Raw genomic sequence first — 27,201 nt, 5'->3', positions numbered from 1 at the left:
CATTGCTAGTAAAAGAGGGGATAAATGCAATTGAAAGGAAGGATATTAACTCAGTTAATACAGAATCTATATGGGTGGAGCTAAGAAATAGCGAGGGGCGAAAAACATTAATAGGAGTGGTATATAGGCCTCCAAATAGTAAAATAGAGGTTAGGGAGGGCATCACAAGGGAAATTAGAGAAGCGTGCAATAAGAGCACAGCTGTCATCATAGGTGACTTTAACTTACATATAGATTGGACTAGCCTAATCAGTAAAAATAATGAGGAGGAGGAATTCCTTGAGTGTTTAAGGGATGGTTATCTGGATCAATATGTCGAGGAACCAACTCGGGAACAGGCTATATTGGACTGGGTACTGTGCAATGAGAAGGGACTAATCAGTAATCTTGTTGTACGGGGACCCTTGGGTCAGAGCGATCATAACATGATCGATTTCTCACTCGAAATGGAGAGCGAAGAAATTGACTCAGAGACTAAGGTCCTGAATTTAAACAAGGGGAATTATGATGCCATGAGACGGGAACTGAGTAGGTCTGATTGGACAACGTTCCTGAGAGGACTGGAGGTAGATAAACAATGGCAAACATTTAAAGATAGAATGACAAAATTGCAAAAATTGTTTATACCAATCTGGCATAAAAGGAAATCTAAAAAGGTGACTCAACCGTGGATAACAGGGGAAATTAGAGACAGCATAAAATCCAAAGATAGGGCGTATAAAATAGCCAAAAAAAGCGCCAGAGCGGAAGATTGGGAACAGTTTAAGATAGAGCAAAGGAGGGCAAAGGGCATGATCAAGAGGGGCAAAATAGCTTACGAAAACAAGCTGGCGGAAAATATAAAAACTAACTCCAAAAGCTTTTATAAATATATCAAAAGGAAAAGACTGGTGAAAACCAAAGTTGGTCCATTGCAGTCAGATACGGGGGAATATATAATGGGAAATAAGGAAATGGCAGATCAACTAAATGCATACTTTGGGTCAGTCTTTACGAAGGAAGACACAAAAAACCTCCCTGGGATATCGGGAAAAATAGGGACATTGGCAAAGGAGGAACTGACGCAAATCAATATCTCTAAGGATATGGTGTTAAGGAAGCTAAAGGGATTGAAGGTGGACAAATCCCCAGGGCCTGATAACATGCATCCTAGGGTACTGAAGGAGGTGGCCCTAGAGATAGCGGATGCACTAAGGATGATTTTTCAGAATTCATTAGACTCGGGAACAGTGCCGATGGATTGGAGGGTAGCTAACGTTACCCCACTATTCAAAAAGGGGGGTAGGGAAAAAGCAGGTAATTACAGACCTGTAAGCCTTACATCAGTTGTGGGCAAAATGCTGGAGTCCATCATTAAGGATGAAATAGCGGAGCACTTAGCAAATGGGGACAGGATAGGACAGAGTCAACATGGATTTACAAAGGGTAAATCGTGCTTGACTAATCTATTGGAATTTTTTGAGGGAGTAACTGGTAGAATAGATGGGGGAGAGCCAGTAGATGTGGTGTACCTGGACTTCCAAAAGGCCTTCGATAAGGTCCCACATAAAAGATTAGCATGGAAAATTGAGGCTCATGGGATAAAGGGGAAAGTTTTGGCGTGGATAGGGAACTGGCTGTCAGATAGAAGACAGAGAGTTGGAATAAACGGCTCATTTTCTGAATGGCAGGCAGTAACAAGTGGGGTACCACAGGGATCTGTCCTGGGCCCCCAGCTGTTCACAATTTACATTAATGACCTGGATCAGGGAGTCGGATGCAGCATTTCCAAATTTGCAGACGACACTAAACTAGGAGGTGGGGTGGGCTCAGAGGAAGAGACCAGGAAGCTCCAGAGCGATTTGGACAGACTGGGCGATTGGGCGGATAAATGGCAGATGCACTATAATGTGGACAAGTGCGAAGTTATCCACCTTGGGTGCAGGAACGGGAGGGCAAATTATTATTTAAATGGCAATAGATTGGGAGAGGGGGAAGTACAGAGAGACCTGGGTGTTCTTGTATACCAGTCACTGAAGGCGAGCATGCAGGTGCAACAGGCGGTCAAGAAGGCAAACGGTATGCTGGCCTTCATAGCAAAAGGGTTAGAATACAGGAACAGGGATACCTTGCTGCAGCTGTACAGGGCACTGGTGAGACCACACCTCGAGTACTGTGTACAGTTTTGGTCGCCTCATCTGAGGAAGGATGTTCTTGCCATGGAGGGGGTGCAGCGGCGATTCACCAGGCTGATACCAGGAATGGCGGGAATGACCTATGAGGAGAGACTATGTAGTTTAGGGATGTACACACTGGAGTTTAGAAGATTGAGAGGGGACCTCATAGAAGTGTATAAAATTCTGACAGGTCTAGACAGACTGGATGCAGAAGGAATGTTTCCCTTGGCGGGTGAAAACAGAACTAGAGGACATAATTTAAGGATAAGGGCTAAACCATTTAGGACAGAGATGAGGGGGAATTTCTTCACTCAGAGAGTGGTGAACCTGTGGAACTCATTGCCACAGAGGGCAGTGTACGCCAGCTCATTAAATATATTTAAGAGGGAATTAGATATATTTCTACGGGCAAAAGGGGTTAAGGGTTACGGAGAGAAGGCGGGGACGGGATACTGAATTAAAGGATCAGCCATGATCTCATTAAATGGCGGAGCAGGCACGAAGGGCCGAATGGCCTACTCCTGCTCCTATCTTCTATGTATCTATGTAATTAAGGGAAAGCCGGTTGCAGAGAATGTCAACGTATGACGTTTCATCCGTCAAATTTTTGACAGATGAATTGTCATCGTTTGACAGCTCTGTGAAGCTGTCAAACACTGACATTCTCTGTAGTTTAATGAGGTCTTGAATTCAAGACTTCATCAAACTTCTTTCTTTTACAGAAATGAGATGGTTGTTGCATCTGAGAATGCAACAGCCATCTGTCACCTGCAACACGGAGGTCCGAGACTCTCCGCATAGTCACCAACTGAAGCCTGCAGGAAGAAACAAAGGTAAGTACACTTTTACTTACACTTCACACTTACCTGAGATACCTCTCCACTCTTGCACCCATCACTTACCTTCACAGCACACCTTTGCACCCCCCCCCGACCCCCGCAGACCCAGTACTCGCCTCGCTGACCTAGCGGGTTTTGGAGCCTTCGTGAAGCCCGCACTTGTGAGGGCAAAAAGGGGATAATCCTATTTTTTGCCCGTTAACTACCTGTTAACAGGCAGTTAATAGGCTTTAATCCCTTCCTGCCACCAAGGACAAATACCAGTAAATCTCTCAATAACACAACTTGGCAATTCTGCTGGTTGTAACTAGTCATCGATATAAATGGTACATAAAATCCAGTGCAGTAACATAGGAACAGGAGTAGGCCATTCAACCTCCTCAGGCCTTGTTTTTTTTTCCTGGCAAGCAACAAAGGAGCTATCTGAAATTTGACAAACCACATGTTTCAGTGTGCTGCAGACAGCAAAGATGAGCTCATATAGATCTATCCCATTACTTCATAGGGAGGGAAGGAAATTCAGGGGAAGAATCGTCCATCGGCCACTTTTATGCATTTCCTACTAGCAAATTCCAGAGGCAAGGAGCAGGACAGCCACCTATCCTTTCAGACAGGAATGGTGTAGGGTCAGGGGAATCCTACGGAAACAATAAAACATTTTTTTTTAGCAGATTTCTTGTGGCATTGCTCCCAGGCAGTCTCGGGACTGGAGCATGGTTGTGGTGTTCAGTTGGTAACCTGACTCGTGGCTTTAAGGCCACTTCTCTAAATAGGTCAAATAGGTAATTATAGCTACTCAGTAACTGCTGAGGTCAATCAGAGGGCACTTATAACTGCTTTTCATAATAAAAAAAAATCATACAAAGCACTGGGTTCATTTCTAGAGGAATAGAATTGAAAAGCAGGGGAGTTATGTTCAACTTTTATAGAACCTTGTTTAGACCACACTTAGAGTACTATAATAGCAAAATACTGTGGATGCTGGAAATCTGAAATAACAACAGAAAATGCTTGAAATATTCAGCAGGCCAGGCAGCATCCGTGGAGAGAGAAACAGAGTTAACGTTTCAGGTCTGAGACCCTTCATCAGAACTGGAAAAAGCTGGAAATGTAACATATTAAGCAGGTGCAAAGACCGGGGGGGGGGGGGGGGTTTAAGGAGGGGAGGAAGGAATTGAAAGAATATACAGGAAACTTTCGATTAACCGGCCCCTAAATAACCGGAACGCTCTAACCACCGGCAAAATTCAGGAGTCGGTTCAGGTAACTTTTTTTACTTTTAGTTACTTTTTTTACTCCATTTGCTGTGCAAGGGTGTAGCTGAAGCTGTTGCTAAGCTACAGAGACGCTTGCAACTTGTGCCGATTGTTTTGAAGCTGTTAGGATTTGTTGCTTTATACGGAGCTCTGAGCTCCGTATCTTTTACTATAGCGTTCGGTTATCCGGAATTGTTGATGAACCGGCACCACGTCGGTCCCGTCCGTGCTGGATACCAGAAAGTTTCCTGTACTGTGAAAATGTTGCAAATGGTAATGGCAAAATCATACTGCATGAAAAATGGGGGCAGGGATTATTATCTGAAATTGTTTAACTCGATATTGAGTCCGGAAGGCTGTAAAGTGCCTAATCGAAAGATGAGGTGCTGTTCCTCGAGCTTACGTTGAGCTTCATTGGAACAATGTAATAGGTCGAGGACAGAGAGATCAGAGTGGGAGTGAAGCGGAGAATTAAAGTGACAGGCGACCGTGTTGAGTCTGTGTGTCCCAGTTATGCTTATGATCAATCACTGGACACAGACAACAAGAATAACTTTTAACAGGTCTTTACTATTCGGAGGTCAGGGCTGAACTGCCCAGCAAATCCCTACACAACACTTATATACCGGTGTGGTCACCACCGGTATTACAGTATACAGCAGCCAAGAGAAAGTAGTACATCTCTTAAGGTAGTTCTCTTAAGGTGGAACAGGTTACATACACCACAATCCTCCCTTTTTAGCTTAACAGTTATATCCCCATTTAACATAACATAATAACATATATATATATACAACTTCATGCAAAACAGTTCAAAGATTGAGGGCTAGATTTTCAGTTGCTTGCGCCAGCAGTTAGCGCCTTAAGAGAAGTGATTTTCGGGCGCTATGCATGTAGCGGCCGGGCGCAGCGCAGTTTGCGCCCCGCCCCAAATTAAGTTGCCCGTTAGCGCCGGCGCAAAGTTTAGCGGCCGCCCGGATGCGCGCGCAGAAAATGACGTCACATCCTCGTGCAACGCCCTTTGGCCGCCCCGAATCCAAACTTCAGTTGGATCGCCCCATTGTGCGGCTGGCGTCCAGAGCGTTTGTAAAATGGAACGCAACACACCCTGGGGAGCGCAAATTAAAGGGCCCTCCTCCTGCTCTATAGAAGGCAGTCTGCATGTGTTGTGTGGAAGGATCCAGTGTGTTGTTGTGAACGGTGTATTAATGTTTCCGGCCACCTCCTCCTCCTCCTCCTCCTCCTCCTCCTCCTCCTCCTCCTCCTCCTTTGAAAAAAACACATGCACCCTTCCCCTTTAAGAGCTCACTGGCACCAGAGTGTCTGCCGTGCGCTGCGCCCGAGCTCGGGTGTTGCGCTCTGCACCGCCGGCTTAGCGCCTAAAGACTGTAGTGGAACGCCTCTTTTAGCGCTCCACCAACCTCTTAGGGCGAAGCCACTGAATTTCCGGCAACGGGGCGCTACTTTGGGGCGGGCGCTAACTTCGGGCGGGCGCTAAGGGTAGCGCCCCAAAACTGTCTATACTGAAAATCTAGGCCTGAGTCTCTGAGGAGGCCTCCTGATTCGAGTTGGATAACGCCTTTCAGGGGTCTCTGATTCTCGTTGCTGGGGTGACTCATCTAGTTGGTCTCTTATGGATTGGACATCATCATCAGGTACATTCACTTCTGAGGCAGATGCTTCAGGTTCACTAACTTCTTCCACGGTTGTCTCTGCCGTAACCATGGGTTCGACCCTTGTTCTCGATTCTACCAGTTGGTCAGCATGACGCCGTATTACATTTTCACCAATATCTACCGTGTACATCAGGGGTCCTTGTCTGGCCCGAATTGTTCCAGATTGCCATTTCTCGTTTTTATAGTCCCTGGCTAACACTGGTTGTCCTATTTCGAAACTCCGAGTGGTCTTGTTATTTATATGCTGGAACTGTTTGTTTTCAACTTCCCTCCGCACATTTGGTTTTAACAAGTCCAACCTGGACCGCAACCTCCTGTTATAGAACATCATGGCAGGACTTTGGTTTGTCACTGCATGAGTGGCGTTTCGATATGCCAGTAGGAATTTGTCCACCTTGTGTTGTAGTGGAATCTGATCTTCGCTCATGGCCTTTACTGCTTTTTTGAACGTTTGTACAAATCTCTCGGCCAACCCGTTTGTAGCCGGATGATATGGGGCAGAGGTATAATGTTTCACCCCATTCTTCTTCATGAATTTCTGGAATTCTTCTGACACGAACTGCGGTCCGTTGTCTGAACATATTTGTTCTGGCAATCCATTTCTTGCAAATATCGTTCTTAGCACCGCGATCGTCTTTTCCGAGGTAGTGGTAGTCATCTTAATCACTTCTGGCCATTTAGAATGTGCGTCCACCGCAATTAAAAACATGGAGTCCATGAATGGACCAGCAAAGTCAATATGTACACGTTGCCATGGGGTTGAAGGCCATTCCCATGGATGCAGCGGTGCAATCGGAGGTGCATTTTGCACTTTTTGGCACCCTGAGCAGCTTTTCGTCAGATCCTCTATCTGTTGGTCGATACCCGGCCACCACACATAAGCCCTAGCAAGGCTTTTCATCTTGACTCCCCCCAGATGACCTTCATGCAGTTCCTTTAGAACTCTCTCTCTTAACTTAGGAGGAATAATCACCCTTGTTCCAGACATCAATGTTCCTTGACAGACGGACAGCTGTTCTCGTCTTGCTGAGAATGCCGGTAACAGTGGATCACCATGTGCTGGCCATCCCTTCACTGTCACTTCGTAGACCCGGGACAGTGTCGGGTCGTTCCTGATTTCTCTTTCAATACTTGCATTGGTGACTGGTAAACATTCGATGATGGTCGAGTGAAATAACTCAACAGGGTCAACCGTCGGTGCCTCCTCCTCTGTAGGTAGTGGCAGGCGCGATAGCCCATCAGCATTACCATGCTGCTTTGTACCTTTGAATTCAATCTGATATTGATGTGCCCCTAGGAAAAGGGACCATCTCTGGAGTCTCTGTGCTGTCATCACCGAAACACCCTTCTTAGGGTTAAAAATGGATACCAACGGCTGGTGGTCTGTCAGAAGCGTAAACTTTTGGCCCTGCAGGTAATGATTAAACTTCTTTACTCCCCACACAAGGCTGAGAGCCTCCCTATCTATCTGAGCATAGTTGCGCTCCGCGGAGGTCAATGATCTGGATGCGAACACGACTGGCCTCTCCAGGCCATTTGGCAACTTGTGTGAGAGTACTGCCCCAATACCATATGGAGAAGCATCACAAGCCAAACGAATAGGCAGCGTTGGGTTGAAGTGAGCCAACACTTCCTCTGAGGTGATCAATGCCTTGCTTTTGCGAAAGGCCCTCTTACAGTCCTCGCTCCACTTCCATGGTACTCCCTTCTGCAAAAGAGCATTCAGCGGGTGCAGCACCATGGATAAATTTGGCAGAAACTTATGGTAATAGTTAATCAACCCTAGGAACGACCTCAACTGGGATACATTATCCGGAGCGGGAGCCTTCACAACAGCTTCGATCTTGTCAGGAGACTTATGAAGCCCCTCCTGGTCAATGACATGACCACAGTACGAGATCCGCTTCTGAAAGAACTCACATTTCTGGCGATTAACTCGAAGTCCATACTCTTTCAATCTGGTGAGCACCAGTTCCAAATTTGCAAGGTGTTCCTCGTCATCATCTCCTGTAATCAGAATATCGTCCAGGTAACATTGTGTGCCTGGAATTCCCTGTAATACCTGCTCCATGGCCCTCTGCCAAATTGCTGGAGCCGATGCCACTCCAAAAACCAGTCTATTATACCGGTACAAGCCTCTATGCGTGTTGATCGTGAGATACTGGCGTGACTCTTCCTCAACTTCCATCTGTAAGTACGCCTGCGCCAGGTCTATCTTGGTGAAGTGTTTCCCGCCAGACAACGAAGCGAAGATATCCTCAATCCGCGGAAGCGGATACTGCACCGTGTGAAGCACCGGATTAACAGTGATCTTGAAATCTCCACAGATGCGAGCCTTCCCCAGTTCCCCTGGCTTGTTGCTCGATGAACGCTTCATGACGGGACCAATGGGCATAGCCCACTCACTCTAGCCTACCTTAGACAGTACTCCTGAACGTTCTAGCCCTTCCAGCTCAGCTTCCACAGCAGGTCGTATTGCATAAGGTACCGGTCTGGCTTTGAAAAATTTCGGGTTTGCATGTTCTTCAACCTTGATGTTTGCCGTAATTCCTCTCAGTGTTCCCAGTCCCTGTTGGAACACCTCTTTAGCATCGTCCAATATTCTGGACAATCGTTTAGGTTTGACATCTTTTTTACCGGAATCTACCGTTAGTGCTTTTAAGGAATGCCAGTCCATATTTATTTTCCTAATCCACTCCCGTCCCAGTAGTGGTGGACCTCCCTCAGGTAGCACATATAAGTCCATTCCTCGGCTTTCTTTGCCCTTGTGGACCACCTTTACCTCTATCTTCCCGATGGGGTATACTCTTTGCCCCATGTATGTTTTCAATACAATCTCCGTATCCCGTAGGGGAATATGTGGGAATAACCTTTTGTAATCTTGCTTATTCATGACCGTCAATGCCGATCCAGTGTCCAATTCCATCTTCACTTGGACTCCTGCTATCTGAAGTGTGACCCAAATTGTTTGGAGGTCTGCTTCCTTACCAACATTGTGTACTCTTAGACTACCCAGTTCATTACTGCTGGAGTCTGAATCTGACTTCTGTTCGTTCGAACTGTTCTCTGTCACCTTGTGTACCTTTCTGTACTTTTCCTGCGGTGACTTTTTGTTGCTGGTCTTCTTTCCTGACCGGCATACTTTAGCCATGTGACCAAGCCTGCCACATTTTCTGCATTCCTGATTTTTGAACCAGCACTGGTTCTGATCGTGCGTTGTCTTTCCACAACGATAACATTTTACTGTACCCAAGGCCATTTGATTGGTGCTGAGTTCCGGTGACCGTAGCTGCATTTCCGCCGTGCCTCTCGCTGCGGCTTCTTGCGATGCTGCAATAGTGACAGCTTTATCAAGCGTAAGATCATTCTCCTCAAGCAGTCGCTTTTGTGTTCCTTTTAACAATCCACACACAAATTTATCTCTCAGCGCATCTGCTAGTCCTGTTCCAAACTGGCAGTACTTCGATAGCTTACGCAGTTCAATTAAAAATTCAGCGTTACTTTCGTCTTTCAGCTGCGTTCTTCTGTAAAATTTAAATCGTTCCGCTATCATCAGCGGCGTGGGGTTTAAATGATTTTTCAGGACAGTAACAATATTCGCGAAAGTCTGATCCGCCGGTTTATTTGGTGATAGAAGGTGCTTCAATAGCCCGTATGTCTTCGCACCCATTGAGCTTAATAAGGTTCGTGCTTTCTCATCATCTGGTACCTTATTTGCTTTACAATAAACCTCCATGCGTTCTACATACGTGGTCCAATCTTTGATATCGCTATCAAAGGTATTAATGTTCCCATGTTTAGGCATCCTTGCAAGTTTTAAAATTTTTCTTTTTCTCAAAATGGCAGCTCCCCGCGCTTGTCTTCTTCCCCCGCCTACTAAAATGGCAGCTTTCCGCACTTGGCGGTCTTTCCCGCGCTCGTCTTCTTCCCCCACCGACTACAATGGCGGATTCCCGCGTTTGCCTTCTACCCCCGCTGGCTGCAATGGCGATTGCCGTGCTGCTGCCGTTCTCGCCTCCCCAGCGGTTCTCAATTCCCCGACGCTGCTTTGCCTCGCAGCCCCGCTTGCAGCCCGGTCCTTTACACCGGTTGCGTTTGAGTTCTCCGCGGCTCTCGTGCCTTAAGCTGCCCCAGTCGCTGCGCCTCTCGGCCTCGATTGCAGCCCGGCCCTTTTTACCGGCCGTGGTCGAGTTCTCCGCCCTTATTCCTCCGTTTTCCCTCCCCTACTCCACAGCCAATGCGGCCGACTTTCTGCTCGTGTCGCTGATCGGCTTACCCACCACCGTGGTAGAAGGGATGATCACTGCCTGTCGCTGATGGAGGGCTTCGTGGTCAGAATTTTTCTTTTTAACCCGGGTTCTCGATGCCTCCCGTGCGATGGTGCTCAGCAGGATGATGAGGGCGGATGCCTCTTCTCGACGCCCGTTCTGAGGACGAAGCTGCCTTGGATGTAAAACTGCCGCAGGGTAAGATCGGACATCGGACTCATCGCCACTGTTGAGTCTGTGTGTCCCAGTTATGCTTATGATCAATCACTGGACACAGACAACAAGAATAACTTTTAACAGGTCTTTACTATTCAGAGGTCAGGGCTGAACTGCCCAGCAAATCCCTACACAACACTTATATACCGGTGTGGTCACCACCGGTATTACAGTATACAGCAGCCAAGAGAAAGTAGTACATCTCTTAAGGTAGTTCTCTTAAGGTGGAACAGGTTACATACACCACAGACCGGAAGCTCAGGGTCACCCTTACGGAACCGGAAGCTCAGGGTACACTTAGAGTACTGTCTGGTCTCCATATTGCAAAGAGGATATAGAACATCTGGAAAAGGTGCAGAAAAGATTTACAAGGTTGATACCAGAACGGTGAGGTTATAACTATCATTAAACAGATTGAATATGCTGGGGCTATTTTCTCTAGAAAAGAGAAGGCTGAGGTGTGACCTAATAGAGGTCTTTAAAATTATGGAAGGGTTTAATAGAGTTGATGTAGAAAATATGTTTCCTTTTGTGGGGGAGTCCAAAATTAGGGGCCACAAATATAAGATAGTCACTAATAAATCCAATAATGAATTCAGGAGAAACCTCTTTACCCAGAGAGTGGTTAGCATGTGGAACTTGCTACCATATGGAGTAGTTGAGGCGAATAACATTGATGCCTTTAAGAGGAGGCTAGATTAGTACATGAAGGAGAAAGGAATAGACGGTTATGCTGATAGGATTAGATGAAGTAGGGTGGGAGAAGGCTCATGTGGAGCAATAAATACCGGCTCAGACCAGTTGGGCCGAATGACCTGTTTATGTGCTGTAAATTCTATGTAATTCTCTGTAAACTGTAGGTCAGTGATCGGCTTTGTTCTTGCCATGGAGGGAGTGCAGCGAAGATTCACCAGACTGATACCTGGGATGGCAGGAATGACGTATGAGGAGAGATTGGGTCGATTGGGCTTATATTTGTTGGAGTTTAGAAGAATAAGAGGGGATCTCATTGAAACTTATAAAATTCTAACAGGACTAGACAGACTAGATGCAGGAAGGATGTTCCCGATGGCGGGGGAGTCCAGAACCAGGGGTCACAGTCTAAGGATAAGGGGTAAGCCATTTAGGACTGAAATGAGGAGGAATTTCTTCACCCAGAGAGTGGTGAACCTGTGGAATTCTCTACCACAAAAGGCAGTTGAGGCCAATTCATTAAATATATTCAAGAAGGAGTTAGATATATTTCTTAAGGCTAAAGGGATCAAGGGATATGGGGAGAAAGCAGGGACAGGGTACTGAATTTGGATGATCAGCCATGATCTCATTAAATGGCGGAGCAGGCTCGATCTTCTATGTTTCTATCTTCTATGTTTGCTTCTCCCCATCTAAAAGAGGTGTCAGCTTAACAAGGCTCTGAAAATATCGCAGGTGGCAGGGTTCCAAGAGGGCCGCACATTAAAGGTGGCACCTATGTGGCTATCCAGTACCTTTCATACCAGCTCCATGGCCTAAAGAACCATAATGGCTTCCATTCTATCAATGTTCAGGTGATGCCAGACCATAGGAACCTCCAGGCATTCAATGCCTTATATCCTGGGAGCACTAAGGCACTTTGATCTTGAGACAGTCCACCATGCCCAGATTACTTGAAGGAACAAGGAGACTGCATAGATGGCTTCTAAGAGACAGAACAATCTTCTAGACACCTTGCTGATGAGCCCCCCACTCCCTCGAGAAACCCCACAACATCAGCTGACTGCAGATACAGTGGAGAACATACCTTGATTAGTTTAATTGTTCTTTGGTCAGGGAACATTGCAGCTTGGAATGTGCTTCTCTGTTTTAACCTGCAGGTCAGAAGTATGCAGCATTTAAAGATTGTTTTGTACCTGTAATAAAGTGACATTCGTGCACAATGATATACGGTTTTAATATATTACTAATGGATCTCCCGTGATGTTGCTCGTGGTAGGTCAGATAGTATTGCCTTTTATAAGAACAGCATAATGCACAATGTATTATTCTGCTGGTAATATGCAGCAATGTCTCTTTTTAAGCAACAAAATCTAAATATCTATGTAACTATGGCCTCAGGTTGTTCAGAGTTTAATTGTTGCTTGGTCAGGGTACTTTAAATTAGCATTGCAGCTCACAAGCTCACAATTTTTAAAAACATTTTTTGCATTGATAACAAAGTGGGAAACCTGCAATATGATGTCTGGGTACATAGCTGTACCATTTTTAATGTATTTTTTGTATTTAGTTAATTCTTTGGGTGCACTCACACTATAATGTTGGTGGGAAGTGGTTTTGCTTTACAAAAATGCTGGAGCCTGAACTGACTCTTGATTGAAGTGAAGTGAAATATTGAAGTGAGTCTCACTCTGCATCACTCCAGGGTTAAGCTAACCTGGACTCTCACATTCTTAGCAGCAGTGCAAAATGAAACTGTTTCGCATCAATACTAGTTACAGTGTAAATGCAGCATTTAGCTCTGTTTTGTATGTATTTTTATACAGAGACAATACTTACAAAGACAAGAGGGTAAAACCGCTGTGGTTTCTTGATCTTTTGGTGGATTATTAGATGATATAAAATATCAGTTAACAAAATGGATCAATATCCTGTTCTTAAAGTATGGCAGAAGAATAAGTCAACAAGAATAATTCTCTATGTACAAGCTTCTGTTGACTACTAGAGCTCAATGTAATGAGCCCAGTAAATTGTACTTAACTTAATTTTCCTGTATAATTATATATTCAAGCCCCACTGCAATTCTGAAGATTTGGTGAGATTTCCAATATACACCCGGGGCGAGGTAGGGTCAGGATAGTTATAAATTAAATGCAAAAAAAATCAAACCAACAAGCTAATAACTGTAGAATCTTTCAGAAATATCAAGGCAATTTAATAACTAAACTAACGGTGTTTTCTTTTTGTCCAGGTAAATGGTGCTACGACATCCAGGACGCCAGCTGTGGTAAGGAGTTAAAGTCACTGTATTTAGTTGTAGTCTGCGTGAAAGGGTAGTGCATCATGTTGACCTAGAACGGTGTATTTTCCATTACAAACATGTTAAGTGTTTGTTCTCTGACACGTCTCACAGTAATTTCCAGATTATTGTTATTCACATTAAAAAAAGGAAAAATATTGTAAAGAAAATGTGGGACAACAACTTCAAGAAAAGTCAGAGAGAGAGAGACAGTCAGGGTTTGAACTGAGTTGTACATGATGCTGCTTTACATTACAGTAATCACTCATCGTGCTGCTATTGTTTATTTCGTGATCTAATTATTTTCAGTATAATAAGCCTATTAAAATTTCATGAATGAGAAAAATAAATAAATCTTTATTCCATTCATAGAATGTCAAGAGGCTTATGTGATAGATTATAATGTGTGTATAGATGAATGTCTTTAAAAATACTGTCTTATTTGACTAGCTCACAAGACTTTATTGCTCACAAGACTTTATTGCTCACAAGACTTTATTACTCACTTATTCTCTTCCCAGATTCTCTTCCCAGATTACTCTATCTAGCTCGGCCTTGCATGTATTTTGCCTTCGCCAGCTCATTTTGTTTTGCTCTGTCACAAGACTCTTATCAACAATAGAGCAAATCAAGTTAACCCAGCACTATGTTTCAGCTCCAGGCTGTGCATTGTTTGTCTTGTTGTTGCTTTTATGGCAATAACAGCTTGCATTTATATAGTGCTTTTAATGTAGGAAAACATCCCTAGATGCTTCACAGGAGCATAATCCGAGAACAACTGACACCGATCCAAAGCAGGGGATATTAGAAAGGGCGACTAAAAGTATTGTCAGAGGTAGGTTTTTAGAAGGGAGAATATGAAGAAATTTAGGGAAAGAATTCCAGAACTTGGTGCCTATACCGCTGAAGGCATGACAACCAATGGTGGGGTGAAGGGAGTGGGGGGTGTTTTTTTTTATTCATGGGCTCTGGGTGTCGCTGGCAAGGCCAGCATTTATTGCCCATCCCTAATTGTCCTCAAGAAGGTGATGGTGAGCCACCTTCTTGAACCGCTGCAGTCCGTGCGGTGAAGGTACTCCCACAGTGCTGTTAGGGAAGGAGTTCCAGGATTTTGACCCAGCGACGATGAAGGATCAGCGATATACTCCCAAGTCAGGATGGTGTGTGACTTGGAGGGGAACTTGGAGGTGGTGGTGTTCCCAATGCGCCTGCTGCCCTTGTCCTTCTAGGTGGTAGAGGTCGCGGGTTTGAGAGGTGCTGCCGAAGGATCCTTGGCGAGTTGCTGCAGTGCATCTTGTAGATGGTACACACTGCAGCCACGGTATGCCGGTGGTGGAGGGAGTGAATGTTTAAGGTGGTGGATGGGGTGCCAATCAAGCAGGCTGCTTTGTCCTGGATGGTGTCGAGCTTCTTGAGTGTTGTTGGAGCTGCACTCATCCAGGCAAGTGGAGGGTATTTCATCACACTACTGACTGTGCCTTGTAGATGGTGGAAAGGCTTTGGGGAGTCAGGAGTTAAGACACTCGCTGTAGAATAGCTAACCTGCACTTGTTGCCACAGTATTTATGTGGCTGGCCCAGTTAAGTTTCTGGTCAATGGTGACCCCCCAGGATGTTGATGGTGGGGGATTCGGCGATGGTAATGCCGTTGAATATCAAGGGGCGGTGGTTAGACTGTCGCTTGTTGGAGATAGTCATTGCCTGGCACTTCTGTGGCGCGAATGTTACCTGCCACTTATCAGCGCAAGCCTGAACGTCGTCCAGGTCTTGTTGCATGCGGGCATCGACTGCTTCATTATCTGGAGTTGCGAATGGCACTGAACACTGTGCAGTCATCAGCGGACATCACCATTTCTGGGTACTGGAGCAGCATCTCATTGGGCTGCAGAGTTAAAGAAGGGGGTTCAGCCTGCGATGTGGCGACCAGGCATCTCAACACAACAAAGGAGGAAAACAGTAGGGGGCAATCTGCAGACTGCTCTAATGCATCTTTCAGTGCCCAGTTTCAAAGTGGAAGTGAGAGATGTAGGAGCAGGCGACTCATTTGACCATGAATGGAGCACATGGGGCAACAAAAAGAGATTGAGAAGAAAATATAAAGATACCGTTTCAATTTTAAAACATTTTTATCAAGTACAGTAATACTGAAAACAATTGGGTCACTGGGTAAACAATATAAGCTGCTATCATTGTGATGTAAAATGTGCATCATATACAATAAGAGCGTTCAGTACAAACTCTTAACTGCCCCCTCAGTTTGGCTTATCTTGCAGTCATTGCCCTTTTTCCCCCCAAATTTTCCCTGTTTTGATGTGTATAATAATAGCCTGGAAATTACTGTGAGCAACCCTAGTGTACAAACATTTTACATGTCAGTATTAAATTCCTCTCTCTGCTGGTTAAATGGAGGCATTTATCCATTTAAAATCAACATGTTAACGCCTCCATTAATCTAGTTGAAAGAGGAATTTGATGCAAAGATGTTAAAAGGTTGTACATCACAGTCATTTCCAGGTTCAAGATCTTGTGAGCTGATGGCAGTAGACTCCACCTCCAGCAAGCTGTCATGTTAAAGCTCCTGATATACAATTGTCATCCATTATAATGTACTTTTGCACATTTTCGCCTATTTTTGTAAAGTCAAAACTATTTCTCCTAATTGGAAATTAAATCCTCCAGCACTGTAACTACTGGGATGGTCAGTCTTTTGTTTTTGAACAATAGAAATGTAAATAAGAAGGAGTCCATTTTGTCCCATCACATCTGTAACAATTGCCAGTTCCATTGCTAGCTCCTCACCAGTGCTACCTACTCGAATCCCATTTTCCTGTTCTTTTCTCGTACCCTTTAATATTTTTCTTCAAATATTTACCTAACTTCTTCTTAAATGTTGTGATTGACTTGGCTTCAATAACCAGTGGTGGTAATGCGTGTTACATTCTAATAATACGACTTAACACTTTATTTGCAAACATTGCTTCTAATCATCCCCTTTATGCGCTTGGTATTAATCCTAAATTTGTTACCGATTCACTGACCAGTATAAATCATTTTTCTCTCTTTACCCAACCCTCTCAAACCCGTAATAAACTTTGTTTTATTAAATTCAATATGTTTTTTGGACTATGGAAAAGTAACCATTAAATGTCCCAAAACACTTCACAGAAATTAATTATTTTTTTCGAAGTGCAATCACTGTTGTTTTGTAGGCGAATGCAACAGCCAACTTGTGCACAGCAAAGTCTCACAAACAGCAATGAGATAAATGACCAACTAATCAGTTTTGCTTGAGGGATAAATGTTGACCCGGACTCCATGCTCTTTTTCAAATATTGCTATTTGATCTTTTACATCCACCTGAACAGGCATATGGGCCTTGGTTTAATATCTCATCAAAAGACAACACCTCTGACTTTGCAGCAGTCCCTCTGTGCTGAGGTGTCAGCCTAGGTTAGGAGGTCAAATCTTGTAGTAGGGCTTGAACCTACAACCTCTTGATGTAGAGGTGATCGTGCCACCTCTGAGCCATGCTAATATTTAACACTGTTACATAGAAATACACTTTGTGCACTGCTAACTGACTTGTATCATCCTTTCTAGGACCCAGCCACTGGGAAAATGATTATCAAAGTTGTGGGTTGAAGAAGCAGTCGCCCATCAACATTGTAACCAAGAAAGCTCAGAGTGATGTTAATTTGACTCCCATTACATTTGAGGGCTATGATGATCCTGACACAGATGATGAATGGACTATAACAAACAATGGCCACTCTGGTAAGTTCTGGAAATTCAGTCCATCAACAGAAAGCATTTACTCTGTCACAGTAAAGGTGGAGGTAGTAGAGAAATTGGTTAGGATAAAAATAGATAAAGAGGAGGTACTTAAACGTTTGGCATCAATAAAGTAGAAAGGCACCCAGTCCGGATGGGATGCATCCTAGGTTGCTGAAGGAAGTAAGGGTGGAAATTGCAGAGGCTCTAGCCACAATCTTCCAATCCTCCTTAGATATGGAAGTAGTGCCAGAGAACTGGAAGATTGCAAATGTTACACCCTTGTTTAAAAAAAGGAGCGATGGGGAAACCCAGCAATTGCAGCCCAATCAGCCTAACATCGGTGGTGGGGAAACTTTTAGAGACATTCATAGAATGGTTATAGCACGGAAGAAGGACATTCGGCCCGTCGAGCCCGTGCCGACTCTCAGCTAGTTCCACTCCCCCGCCCTCTCCCCATAGCCCTACAAATTTTTTTCTTTCAAATACTTATCCAACTCCCTTTTGAAAGCCGTGATTGAGTCCGCCTCCACCATCCTTTCAGGCAGTGCATTCCAGATCTTAACCACTCGCTGTGTAAAAAGTGTTTTCTCACGTTGCCTTTGGTTCTTTTGCCAATCACCTTTAAATCTCTGTCTTCTGGTTCTTGACCCTTCTGCCAATGGAAACAGTTTCCCTCTATCTACTCTGCCCAGACCCCTCATGATTTTGAATACCTCTATCAAATCTCCTCTTAATCTTCTCTGCTCCAAGGAGAACAACCCCAGCTTCTCCAGTCTATCAACGTAACTGAAGTCCCTCATTCCTGGAATCATTCTCGTAAATCTTTTCTGCACCCTCTCTAAGGCCTTCACATCCTTCCTAAAATGTGGTGCCCAGATTTGGACACAGTACTCCAGTTGGGGCCGAACCAGTGTTTTATACAGGTTCATCATCATTTCCACACTTTTGTACTCTATACCTCTATTTATGAAGCCCAGGATCCCGTAAGCCTTTTTAACTGCTTTCTTAACCTGCCCTCCCACCTTCAACGATTTGTGCACACATACCCCCAGGTCTCTCTGTTTGTGCACCCCCTTTAGGATTGTACCATTTAGTTTATATGTCCTCACCCCATTCTTTCTACCAAAGTGTGTCACTTCACCGCATTACCCTCATCAACCCTCTCTGTTACCTCATCAAAAAACTCGATCAAGTTGGTTAAACACGATTTGCCTTTAACAAATCCGTGCTGGCTTTCCTTAATTAATCCACACTTGTCCAAAGAGTTTAACCTCACTACCGAGGTTAAATTGACTGACCTGTATTTGCTGGGTTTATCTTTGCACCCATTTTTGAATAATGGTGTAACATTTGTAATTCTCCAGTCCTCTGGCACTTGTTCACCCCCCCCCCCGTATCTATGGAGGATTGGAATATTATGGCCAGTACCTCTGCAATTTCAGCCCTCAATTCCCTCAGCATCCTAGGATGCATCCCATCTGCTCCTGGTAATTTATCTACTTTAAGTACAACCAGCCTTTCTAATACCTCTTTATCAATTTGCCTCCTATCAAGTGTCTCCACTACCTCCTTCTTCACCATGTCTATGGCAGCATCCTCTTCCTTGGTGAAGACAGATGCAAAGTACTTGTTTAGTACCTCCGTCATACCCTCTGCCTCCATGCATAGGTCTCCTTTTTGGTCCCTAATCGGCCAAAACCTGGGACAAAATTAATTAGCACTTGAAAAAATATGGGCTAATAAATGAAAGCCAGCAAGCATTTGCTAAAGGCAAATCGTGTTTGACTAACTTGATTGAGTTCTTTGATGAAGTAGAGAGTGGACAAGGGTAGTGCGATTGATGTTGTGCATATAGACCTTCAAAAGGCATTTAATAAAGTACCACATAATAGACTGGTTAGCAAAATTGAAGCCCATGGGATTAAAAGGGATCCGAAATTGGCTAAGGGACAGAAAGCAGACAGTAGTAGTGAATGGTTGTTTTTCAGACTGGTGAGAAGTGCGCAGTGGTGTCCCCCAAGGGTCGGTGTTGGGACTACTGTTCTTTATGATATACATTAATGACCTGGATTTTGGGTATACAGGGCATAATTTCAAAGTTTGCAGATGATGTGAAACTCAGAAATGTAGTAAACAATGAAAAGGCTACAGGAAACTCTTTTTTATCCGGCACCGACGGGACCGGCGTGGTGCCAGTTTATCAAAAAGTCCGGATTACAGAGAGGTATAGTAAAAGGTATGAGAGCTCCGTACACAGCAACAAATCCAGGCTTCCCTGTTGCTTAGCAACATGTGCAGGAACCTCGGCCATAGACCAAGCGTCCCTGTTGCTTAGCAACATGTGCAGGAACCCCAACTGCACAGCCACAGATCCAGGAACGGCCACTAATATGAAGTAAAACTTACCTGAACCTACTCCTGAATTTTGCCGGTTAACCGAGATTTCCGGTTATTTAGGTGCTGGTAAATCGAGAGTTTCCTGTAGTAACAGACTTCAGGAGCACATAGACTGGTGAAATGAGCAGACTATAAACTTGCAGGGATTGCTCTACAGAGAGTCGGCATGGACTCGATGGGCCGAATGGCCTCCTGTGCCATAATGACTCTATGACATGGCAGATGAAATTTAGTGCAGAGAAGTGGCATAGTGGTTAGCACTGTTGCCTCACAGCGCCAGAGACCCGGGTTCGAATCCGGCCTCGGGTGACTGTCTGTGTGGAGTTTGCACATTCTCCCCGTGTTTGCGTGGGTTTTCTCCGGGTGCTCCGGTTTCCTCCCACAGTCCAAAGATGTGCGGGTTAGGTTGATTGGCTATGATAAATTGACCCTTAGTGTTAGGGGGATTAAATATGTGGGGTTACAAGGATAGGGTGGGATATGTGTTGGTGTAGGGGTTACGGGGATCGGGTGGGATATGTGTCGGTGCAGGCTCGATGGGCCGAAATGGCCTCTATCTGCACTGTGGGGTTTCTGTGAAGTGTGAAGTGATTCATTTTGGTAGGAAGACTGAGGAGAGGCAATATAAACTAAATGGCACAATTTTAAAGGGGGTGCAGGAACCTGGGGGTGTATGTACACAAGTCTTTGAAGGTGGCAGGACAAGTTGAGAAGGCTGTTGAAAAAGCATATGGGATCCTTTTTATTAATCGAGGCGATAAGTACAAAAGCAAGGAAGTTATGCCAAACCTTTATAAAACACTGGTTAGGCCCCAGCTGGAGTATTGTGGCCTTTTCTGGGAACCATATTTTAGGAAGAATGTCAAGGCCATAGAGAGTGCAGAGGAGATTTACTAGAATGGTACCAGGGATGAAATATGTCAGTTATGTGGAGAGACTGGAGAAGCTGAGGTTGTTCCCCTTAGAGCAGAGAAGGTTAAGGAGAGATTTGATAGAGGTATTCAAAATCTTGAAAGGTTTTGATAGAGTAAATCAGAAGAAACTGTTTCCAGTGGTAATAGGGTCGGTAACCAGAGGACACAGATTTAAGGTAAATGGCAAAAGAACAAGAGGCGACATGAGGAAACATTTTTTTACGCAGTGAGTTGTTATGATCTGGAATGCACTGCCCGAAAGGGTGGTGGAAGCAGATTCAATAATAACTTTCAAAAGGGAATTGGATCAATACTTGGAAAGGAAAAAATGCTAGTTTATGGGGAAAGAGCAGGGAGTGGGGCTAATTGGATAGCTCTTCCAAAGAGCCGGCACAGGCACAAAGGGCTGAATGGCCTCCTTCTGTGTTGTATCATTCTGTGATTCTTCCACCTGATCTAATGGACCACTGATAATACCGCTTTTGCATCAGTGCAAAGTGGTTTCAGAACACGTTGGTAGAAAATTGGTAAAATGAGTCAGTGATGTCAGTGATCAGAGTGCCAACCATACTAAAAGTAAGGTGCAAGACCGTGAGCAAGTGGCTGCTGCGCACCAGTTAACTTTCATAAAGCTGCAGGATGTAGCCAAGATTACAGGTTGTTCATTGATCTGGCGGGGAAAATTTTAAAGGTAACTAAAAAAAAAAAAAAATGTTTTAATGCCTCTCCCCCCAACATTAAAATGGAACCAGTGTTCAGAAGCTGGTGGGGAGAGCTCTGTGTGCACATACAACTGTATATGCACTGACTGTTGTCATTAGGCGAGAATGCAAGCCAAGAGTTTGGGTCTGCTAACTCTCATGTCAAAATTTATGCAGTACAGCACCCTTTAGAGGTAATGGAGCGGAGCTTTGCTCCACTTTGGTAAAATCTGTTGTCACTTCAGGTTAATTCTATCAAGTAAAATTATAGAGATAAATTTTGCAAGACCCCATGCTCCCACTGGGGTCTTGCTTGCAGCTATATGGAGACGCAGGGCTGAATTTTGCCGGCACTCAGTGCGGGTTTGGAGGCGTGTCCGCTGTCAAAATAGCAAAGATTGATAGCGGGTAGGAAACCTGCAGTCAACCCGCCTCCACGCGAGTCTCCCAGGTGTCGGGTCTGTCAGCGCGGAACTGATCCGGCACCAAGCGGCGGGGTAGACAATTTAGATCATTAAAAGGCTTGTTAACAGCCAATTTAATGCTATTTTGACGTGCTCCCCCACAGGTTACCCGCTACTCGGGGAACACGCCAGCTCACCCTGGTATGAGCTGAGTCTGCTTTGATTTATCTGATAACCTGACAGCTGCAGAAGTGGTATAAAGGTTACCATGTTGCAGCTGTTCCACTTCAGAGATCAGAAACTGTTGGTTACTGCATTTGTAAGACATCTAGATATTTCTTTAGCATGCTAGTGTTTAGAGCCAACTCTATCCTCTCTCACCAGTGACAGATCGCTTCTGACATCTCAACTGCAGCTGCCATCTATTCCAGCAACATCGGTGCCCTTGAAAAAATCTCACCTTGGTCCTCTGAATCCCTCCACGATCAGCCCCAACACCAACATCACCAGGCACACAAACATCACCAAAAACATCCAGTCCTGCCCCCAACTGCATCCGGCCCACAGACGTAATTTTACGTTGATTGACCTTGTTAAGCCCGCCCTGCGGGCTTGCCAGCCAATTAAGAGGAAGCCGGTCAGATGACGTAATTTGATGACGCGTCATCTGCCGGTTTTCTTAAAGGGACCACGCACAATTTTTTTTTTGACAGCTGATTTCTCAGTGTTTGACAGCATTGAGGTGGTGCAAACACTGACAATCACTGTACAAAGGTGACCTCTTGCACCCAGGCTCTCCAATGACTCCCTCCATAGGTTAGAATAGATGGCAGCTGCAGGTGAGGTTACAGAAGCGATCTGTCACTGGTGAGAGAGGTTCTTCCAATGGGGTGGCACTGGACATGGATTTCAAAACTTGTTACCTAAAGAAATGTGTAAATGCATTAAAATGAATTTCCCAACATTTTCTTACCTCTGAGACTTACCAGTGCACCATTGGATCCTTCACACCACTTCTGCAGCTGTCATCAATCCAGAAACATTACAGCAGACTCACAACACGCCACACTTACCTAGCGTGGTGTCCGGACGTCGGGAAACCCAAGGCCGAAGCGGCAAAATTAAAAAATATCAACTACCTGTTAATAGGTAGGTAATTGGCTTTAATCCTCTTCCCACCACTAGGTGTCGGGTCCCTGCGCAAATCAGGGTCCCAACACTTGGGAAAATTGTTTGGAGGTGGGTTGACGGCGGGGTTGCAACCTGCCGTCAATCAAAACGATTTTACCCTTTGACCTGCCCTCTGAACGCTGGCAAAATCACGGCCAATGTAGATAGAGAGGGATGGGAGGAGGTGCAAGGTAAGTTGGTGTGAATAAGGATGTGCAGGAGTAGGGTAGGGAAGGCAGAGTGATGGGGATGTGATGAGTGGCACGGCAGGGTGAGTTTGCGTGTGGCTTTGCAGTAACGTTTCGTGATCTACTGAGATTATTGAAAGGTTTGCGCCACTGCAGCCAGGCACTCCTGACGACATCCCTGCTTGTGTCCTCCTCTGCAATGTGCAACCAGACTGTGTTGATCTCCTTGGGAGGTCTCTTCCGCCCATGGGAAGGGAAGAGAATCTCCCTGCATGCTGTGACTCACTCCGTAAGCATTTGGAGGGAATCATGTGTGAGCCTGGGTGCAGACGTGCACCTTTGTGCAGTGATTGTCAGTGTTTGCAGCACTTCAATGCTGTAGAACACTGATAGCACAACTGTCAAAATCAATGTGGCCACGGTCCCTTTAAGGAAACTGGCTGATGACGCATCATCAAATGACATCATCAGACCCGCTTCCTGTTAATTGGTCAGGAACCCCACAGGATAGGCTTAACAAGGCCAATCTACGGAAAATCATTTTCAGAGAGCGGCTGCAGACGGAAGCGGGACCGGAACCCGCCATCAAGCTCTCCTGCTGCCATCCCGCCTCTGCAGGGAAAATCCTGCCCGCAGAGTCTTGCGGAATTTTCATTATACATTAACAACAAAAGATCAGAGGAAGCTAAGACTGGAAAGCTTGGCAGTCCACTTCTTGCCCAGTCGACCCTGGTGTACTATAATTTTTTTTTACATAGAATATACCGCACAGAAACAGGCTATTTGGCACAACGGGTCTGTGCCGGTGTTTATGCTCCACACGAGCCTCCTCTCCCCCTTCATCTAACCCTATCATCATAGCATCTAGTCATTTTCCCTCATGTGTTTATCTAGTTTCCTTAAATGTATCTTTGCTATTTGCCTCAACTACTCCATGTGGTACCAAGTTCCACATTCTAACCACACTCTGGTTAAAGAAGTTTCTCCTGAATTCTTTATTGGATTTAATAGTGACTATCTTATAATTATGGCACCTAGTTTTGGACTCCATCACAAGTGGAAACATCTTCTCTACATAAGAATATAAGAAATAGGAACAGGAGTAGGCCATTCGGCCCTTCGAGCCTGCTCCACCATTCAATGAGATCATGGCTGATCTTCTGCCTCAACTCCATTCACCGGCCCTATCGCCATATCCCTTGATGCCCTTACTAGTCAGAAATCTATCGACTTCTGTTTTGAATATACCCAATGACTGAGCCTCCACAGCCCTCTGGGGTAGAGAATTCCAAAGCTTCACCACCCTCTGTGTGAAGGAATTTCTTCTCATCTCAGTCCTGAATGGCCTACCCTCTATCCTGAGGCTGTGATCCCTGGTTCTAGACTCCCCAGCCAAGGGGAAACATTCTCCTAGCATCCACCCTATCGAGCCCTGTAATAATTTTGTATGCTTCAATGAGATCCCCTCTCATTCTTCTGAATTCAAGAGAATACAGGCCTAGTTTACTCAATCTCTTCTCATACGACAGTCCCGCCATCCCAGGAATCAATCTCGTGAACCTTTGTTGCACGTCCTCTGTGGCAAGCATACCCTTCTTTAGGTATTGAGACTAAAATTGTACACAGTACTCCAGGTGTGGTCTCACCAAGGCCCTATATAATTGGAGTAAGACTTATTTACTCCTGTACTCAAATCCTCTTGTAATGAAGGCCAGCATACCATTTGCCTTCCTAATGGCTTGCTGCACCTGCACATCCACTTTCAGTGACTCTTGTACAAGGACATCCAGGTCCCTTTGAGCATCTGCATTCCCCAATCTTTCACCATTTCGGAAATACTCTGCCTTTCTGTTTTTTCTACCAAAGTGGCGCGAGTTGGGTAGGATTGATTGGGGAATGTCACTCAAAGGGTTGACGGTGGATAGGCAATGGCAAACATTCAAAGACCGAATGGATGAACTACAGAATTTGTTCATCCCTGTTTGGCATAAAAATAAAACAAAAAAGGTGACTCAACCGTGGCTAACAAGGGAAATTAGAGATAGCATAAGATCCAAGGAGAGGACATATAAATTGGCCAGAAAAAGCAATAATCCTGAGGATTGGGAGCAGTTTAGGATTCAACAAAGGAGGACAAAGGGATTAATTAAGAAGGGGAAAATAGAATATGAGAGTAAGCTTGCAGGGAACATAAAAACTGACTGTAAAAGCTTTTATAGATATGTGAAGAGAAAAAGATTGGTGAAGTCAAGCGTAGGTCCCTTGCAGTCAAATCAGGGGAATTTATAATGGGGAACAAAGAAATGGCAGACCAACTAAATACATATTTTGGTTCTGTCTTCACAAAGGAGGACACAAATAACCTCCCAGAGATGCCGGGGAACATAGGGTCTGATGAAAGGGTGGAACTGAAAGAAATCAGTATTTGTAGGGAAATGGTGTTAGGAAAATTGATGGGACTGAAGGCTGATAAATCCCCAGGGCTGGATAATCTACATCCTAGGGTACTTAAGGAAGTGGCCCTAGAAATAGTAGATGCATTGCTGGTCATCTTCCAGAACTCGATAGACTCTGGAACAGTACCCATGGATTGGAGGGTAGCTAATGTTACCCCACTATTCAAAAAAGGTGGTAGAGAAAAAGTGGGGACATCGGTAGTGGGGAAATGCTAGAGTCCATTATAAAAGATGTAATAGCAGAGCACTTGGAAAGCAGTAACAGGATCGGACAAAGTCAACATGGATTTACAAAAGGTAAATCGTGCTTGACTAATCTACTGGAACTTTTTGAGGATGTAACTGGTAAAATAGATAAGGGAGAACCAGTGGATGTGGTGTATTTGGACTTTCAGAAGGCTTTCGATAAGGTCCCGTATAAGAGATTAGCGTGCAAAATTAAGGCACATGGGATTGGGGGCAAGGTATTGACTTGGATAGAGAACTGGTTGGCAGATAGAAAGCAAAGAGTTGGAATAAACGGGTCGTTTTCCGAGTGGCAGGCAGTGACTAGTGGGGTACTGCAAGGATCGGTCCTAGGACCCCAGCTGTTCACAATATATATTAATGATCTGGACGAGGGAATTGGATGTAATATCTCCAAATTTGCAGATGACACAAAGCTGGGTGGGAGGGTATGCTGTGAGGAGGATGTCCTGAAACTCCAGTACGATTTGGACAGGTTGGGTGATTGGGCAGAAACATGGCAAATGCAGTATAATGTGGATAAATGTGAGGTTATCCACTTTGGTGGCAAAAACAGGAAGGCAGATTATTATTTGAATGGCAATAGACTGGGAGAAGGGGAAGTGCAAAGAGACCTGGGTGTTCTTGTGCACCAGTCGCTGAAGGTAAGCATGCAGGTGCAGCAGGCGGTTAAGAAGGCAAATGGTATGCTGGCCTTCGTAGCAAGAGGGTTCGAGTACAGGAACAAGGATGTCTTGCTGCAGTTGTACAGGGCCTTTGTGAGACCGCACCTTGAGTATTGTGTGCAGTTTTGGTCGCCTTATCTGAGGAAGGATGTTCTTGCCATGGAAGGAGTGAAGCGAAGATTCACCAGACTGATACCTGTGATGGCAGGAATGACGTATGAGGAGAGATTGTGTCGATTGGGCTTATACTCACTGGAGTTTAGAAGATTGAGAGGGGATCTCATCGAAACCTATAAAATTCTGTCAGGCCTGGACAGACTAGATGCAGGAAGGATGTTCCCAATGGCGGGGGAGTCCAGAACCAGGGGTCATAGTCTAAGGATAAGGGGTAAGCCATTTAGGACTGAGATGAGGAGGAATTTCTTCACCCAGAGAGTGGTGAACCTGTGGAATTCTCTACCACAGAAGGCGGTGGAGGCCATGTGGTAAACCACGTTCACTATCGTATCACTGTTAGTAGTTAGCACTGTTCACCACTGTTCGTTATAACTGTATCACTGACCACTATTGTATCACGGTACGAGGTCGCCTCTTGCCACACTGCTATACCTGGGATGACCACTGCCGACTCCGCCTTGGCTCCACCCACCAGGCCAGGTATAAAGGTGAGCGACTGGCTGGTATTCCTCCTGCTTGGATCGGATCACCCACGAGAGTGGGCTCTGTTATTTAGTCAATAAAAACCTTTAGTCACCTTCGTAACTCTTCGCCTTTTATTGGAGGAATTGATAGGTATATCAATTTTATTGACTAAATTTAATGATGTCCGACAACGAGTCACAACCGGCGGAGGAGCCACCAGCGCAGCTCCCAGGAGCACAGCC

At 45.0% G+C, this 27,201-nt stretch overlaps 1 protein-coding gene across 1 annotated transcript in view; it reads left to right on the top strand.

Annotated features, from left to right (window-relative positions):
• The window catches only part of ca4a (carbonic anhydrase 4a), a 57,846-nt gene that overhangs the window by 11,398 nt on the left and 19,247 nt on the right, over positions 1-27,201 (top strand). The window contains exons 2-3 of the mRNA XM_085964497.1: positions 13,356-13,391; positions 17,003-17,176. Of these exons, the coding sequence (XP_085820623.1) occupies positions 13,356-13,391; positions 17,003-17,176 (210 nt within the window). The remainder of the gene's footprint in view (positions 1-13,355; positions 13,392-17,002; positions 17,177-27,201) is intronic.

The sequence above is a fragment of the Somniosus microcephalus genome, chromosome 22 (assembly GCF_052327205.1).
Source record: "Somniosus microcephalus isolate GS21.2 chromosome 22, FLI_Smic_1.0, whole genome shotgun sequence".
In the NCBI taxonomy this organism is placed as follows: Eukaryota; Metazoa; Chordata; class Chondrichthyes; order Squaliformes; family Somniosidae; genus Somniosus; species Somniosus microcephalus.
This window is presented reverse-complemented; position numbering and strand designations above follow the sequence as displayed.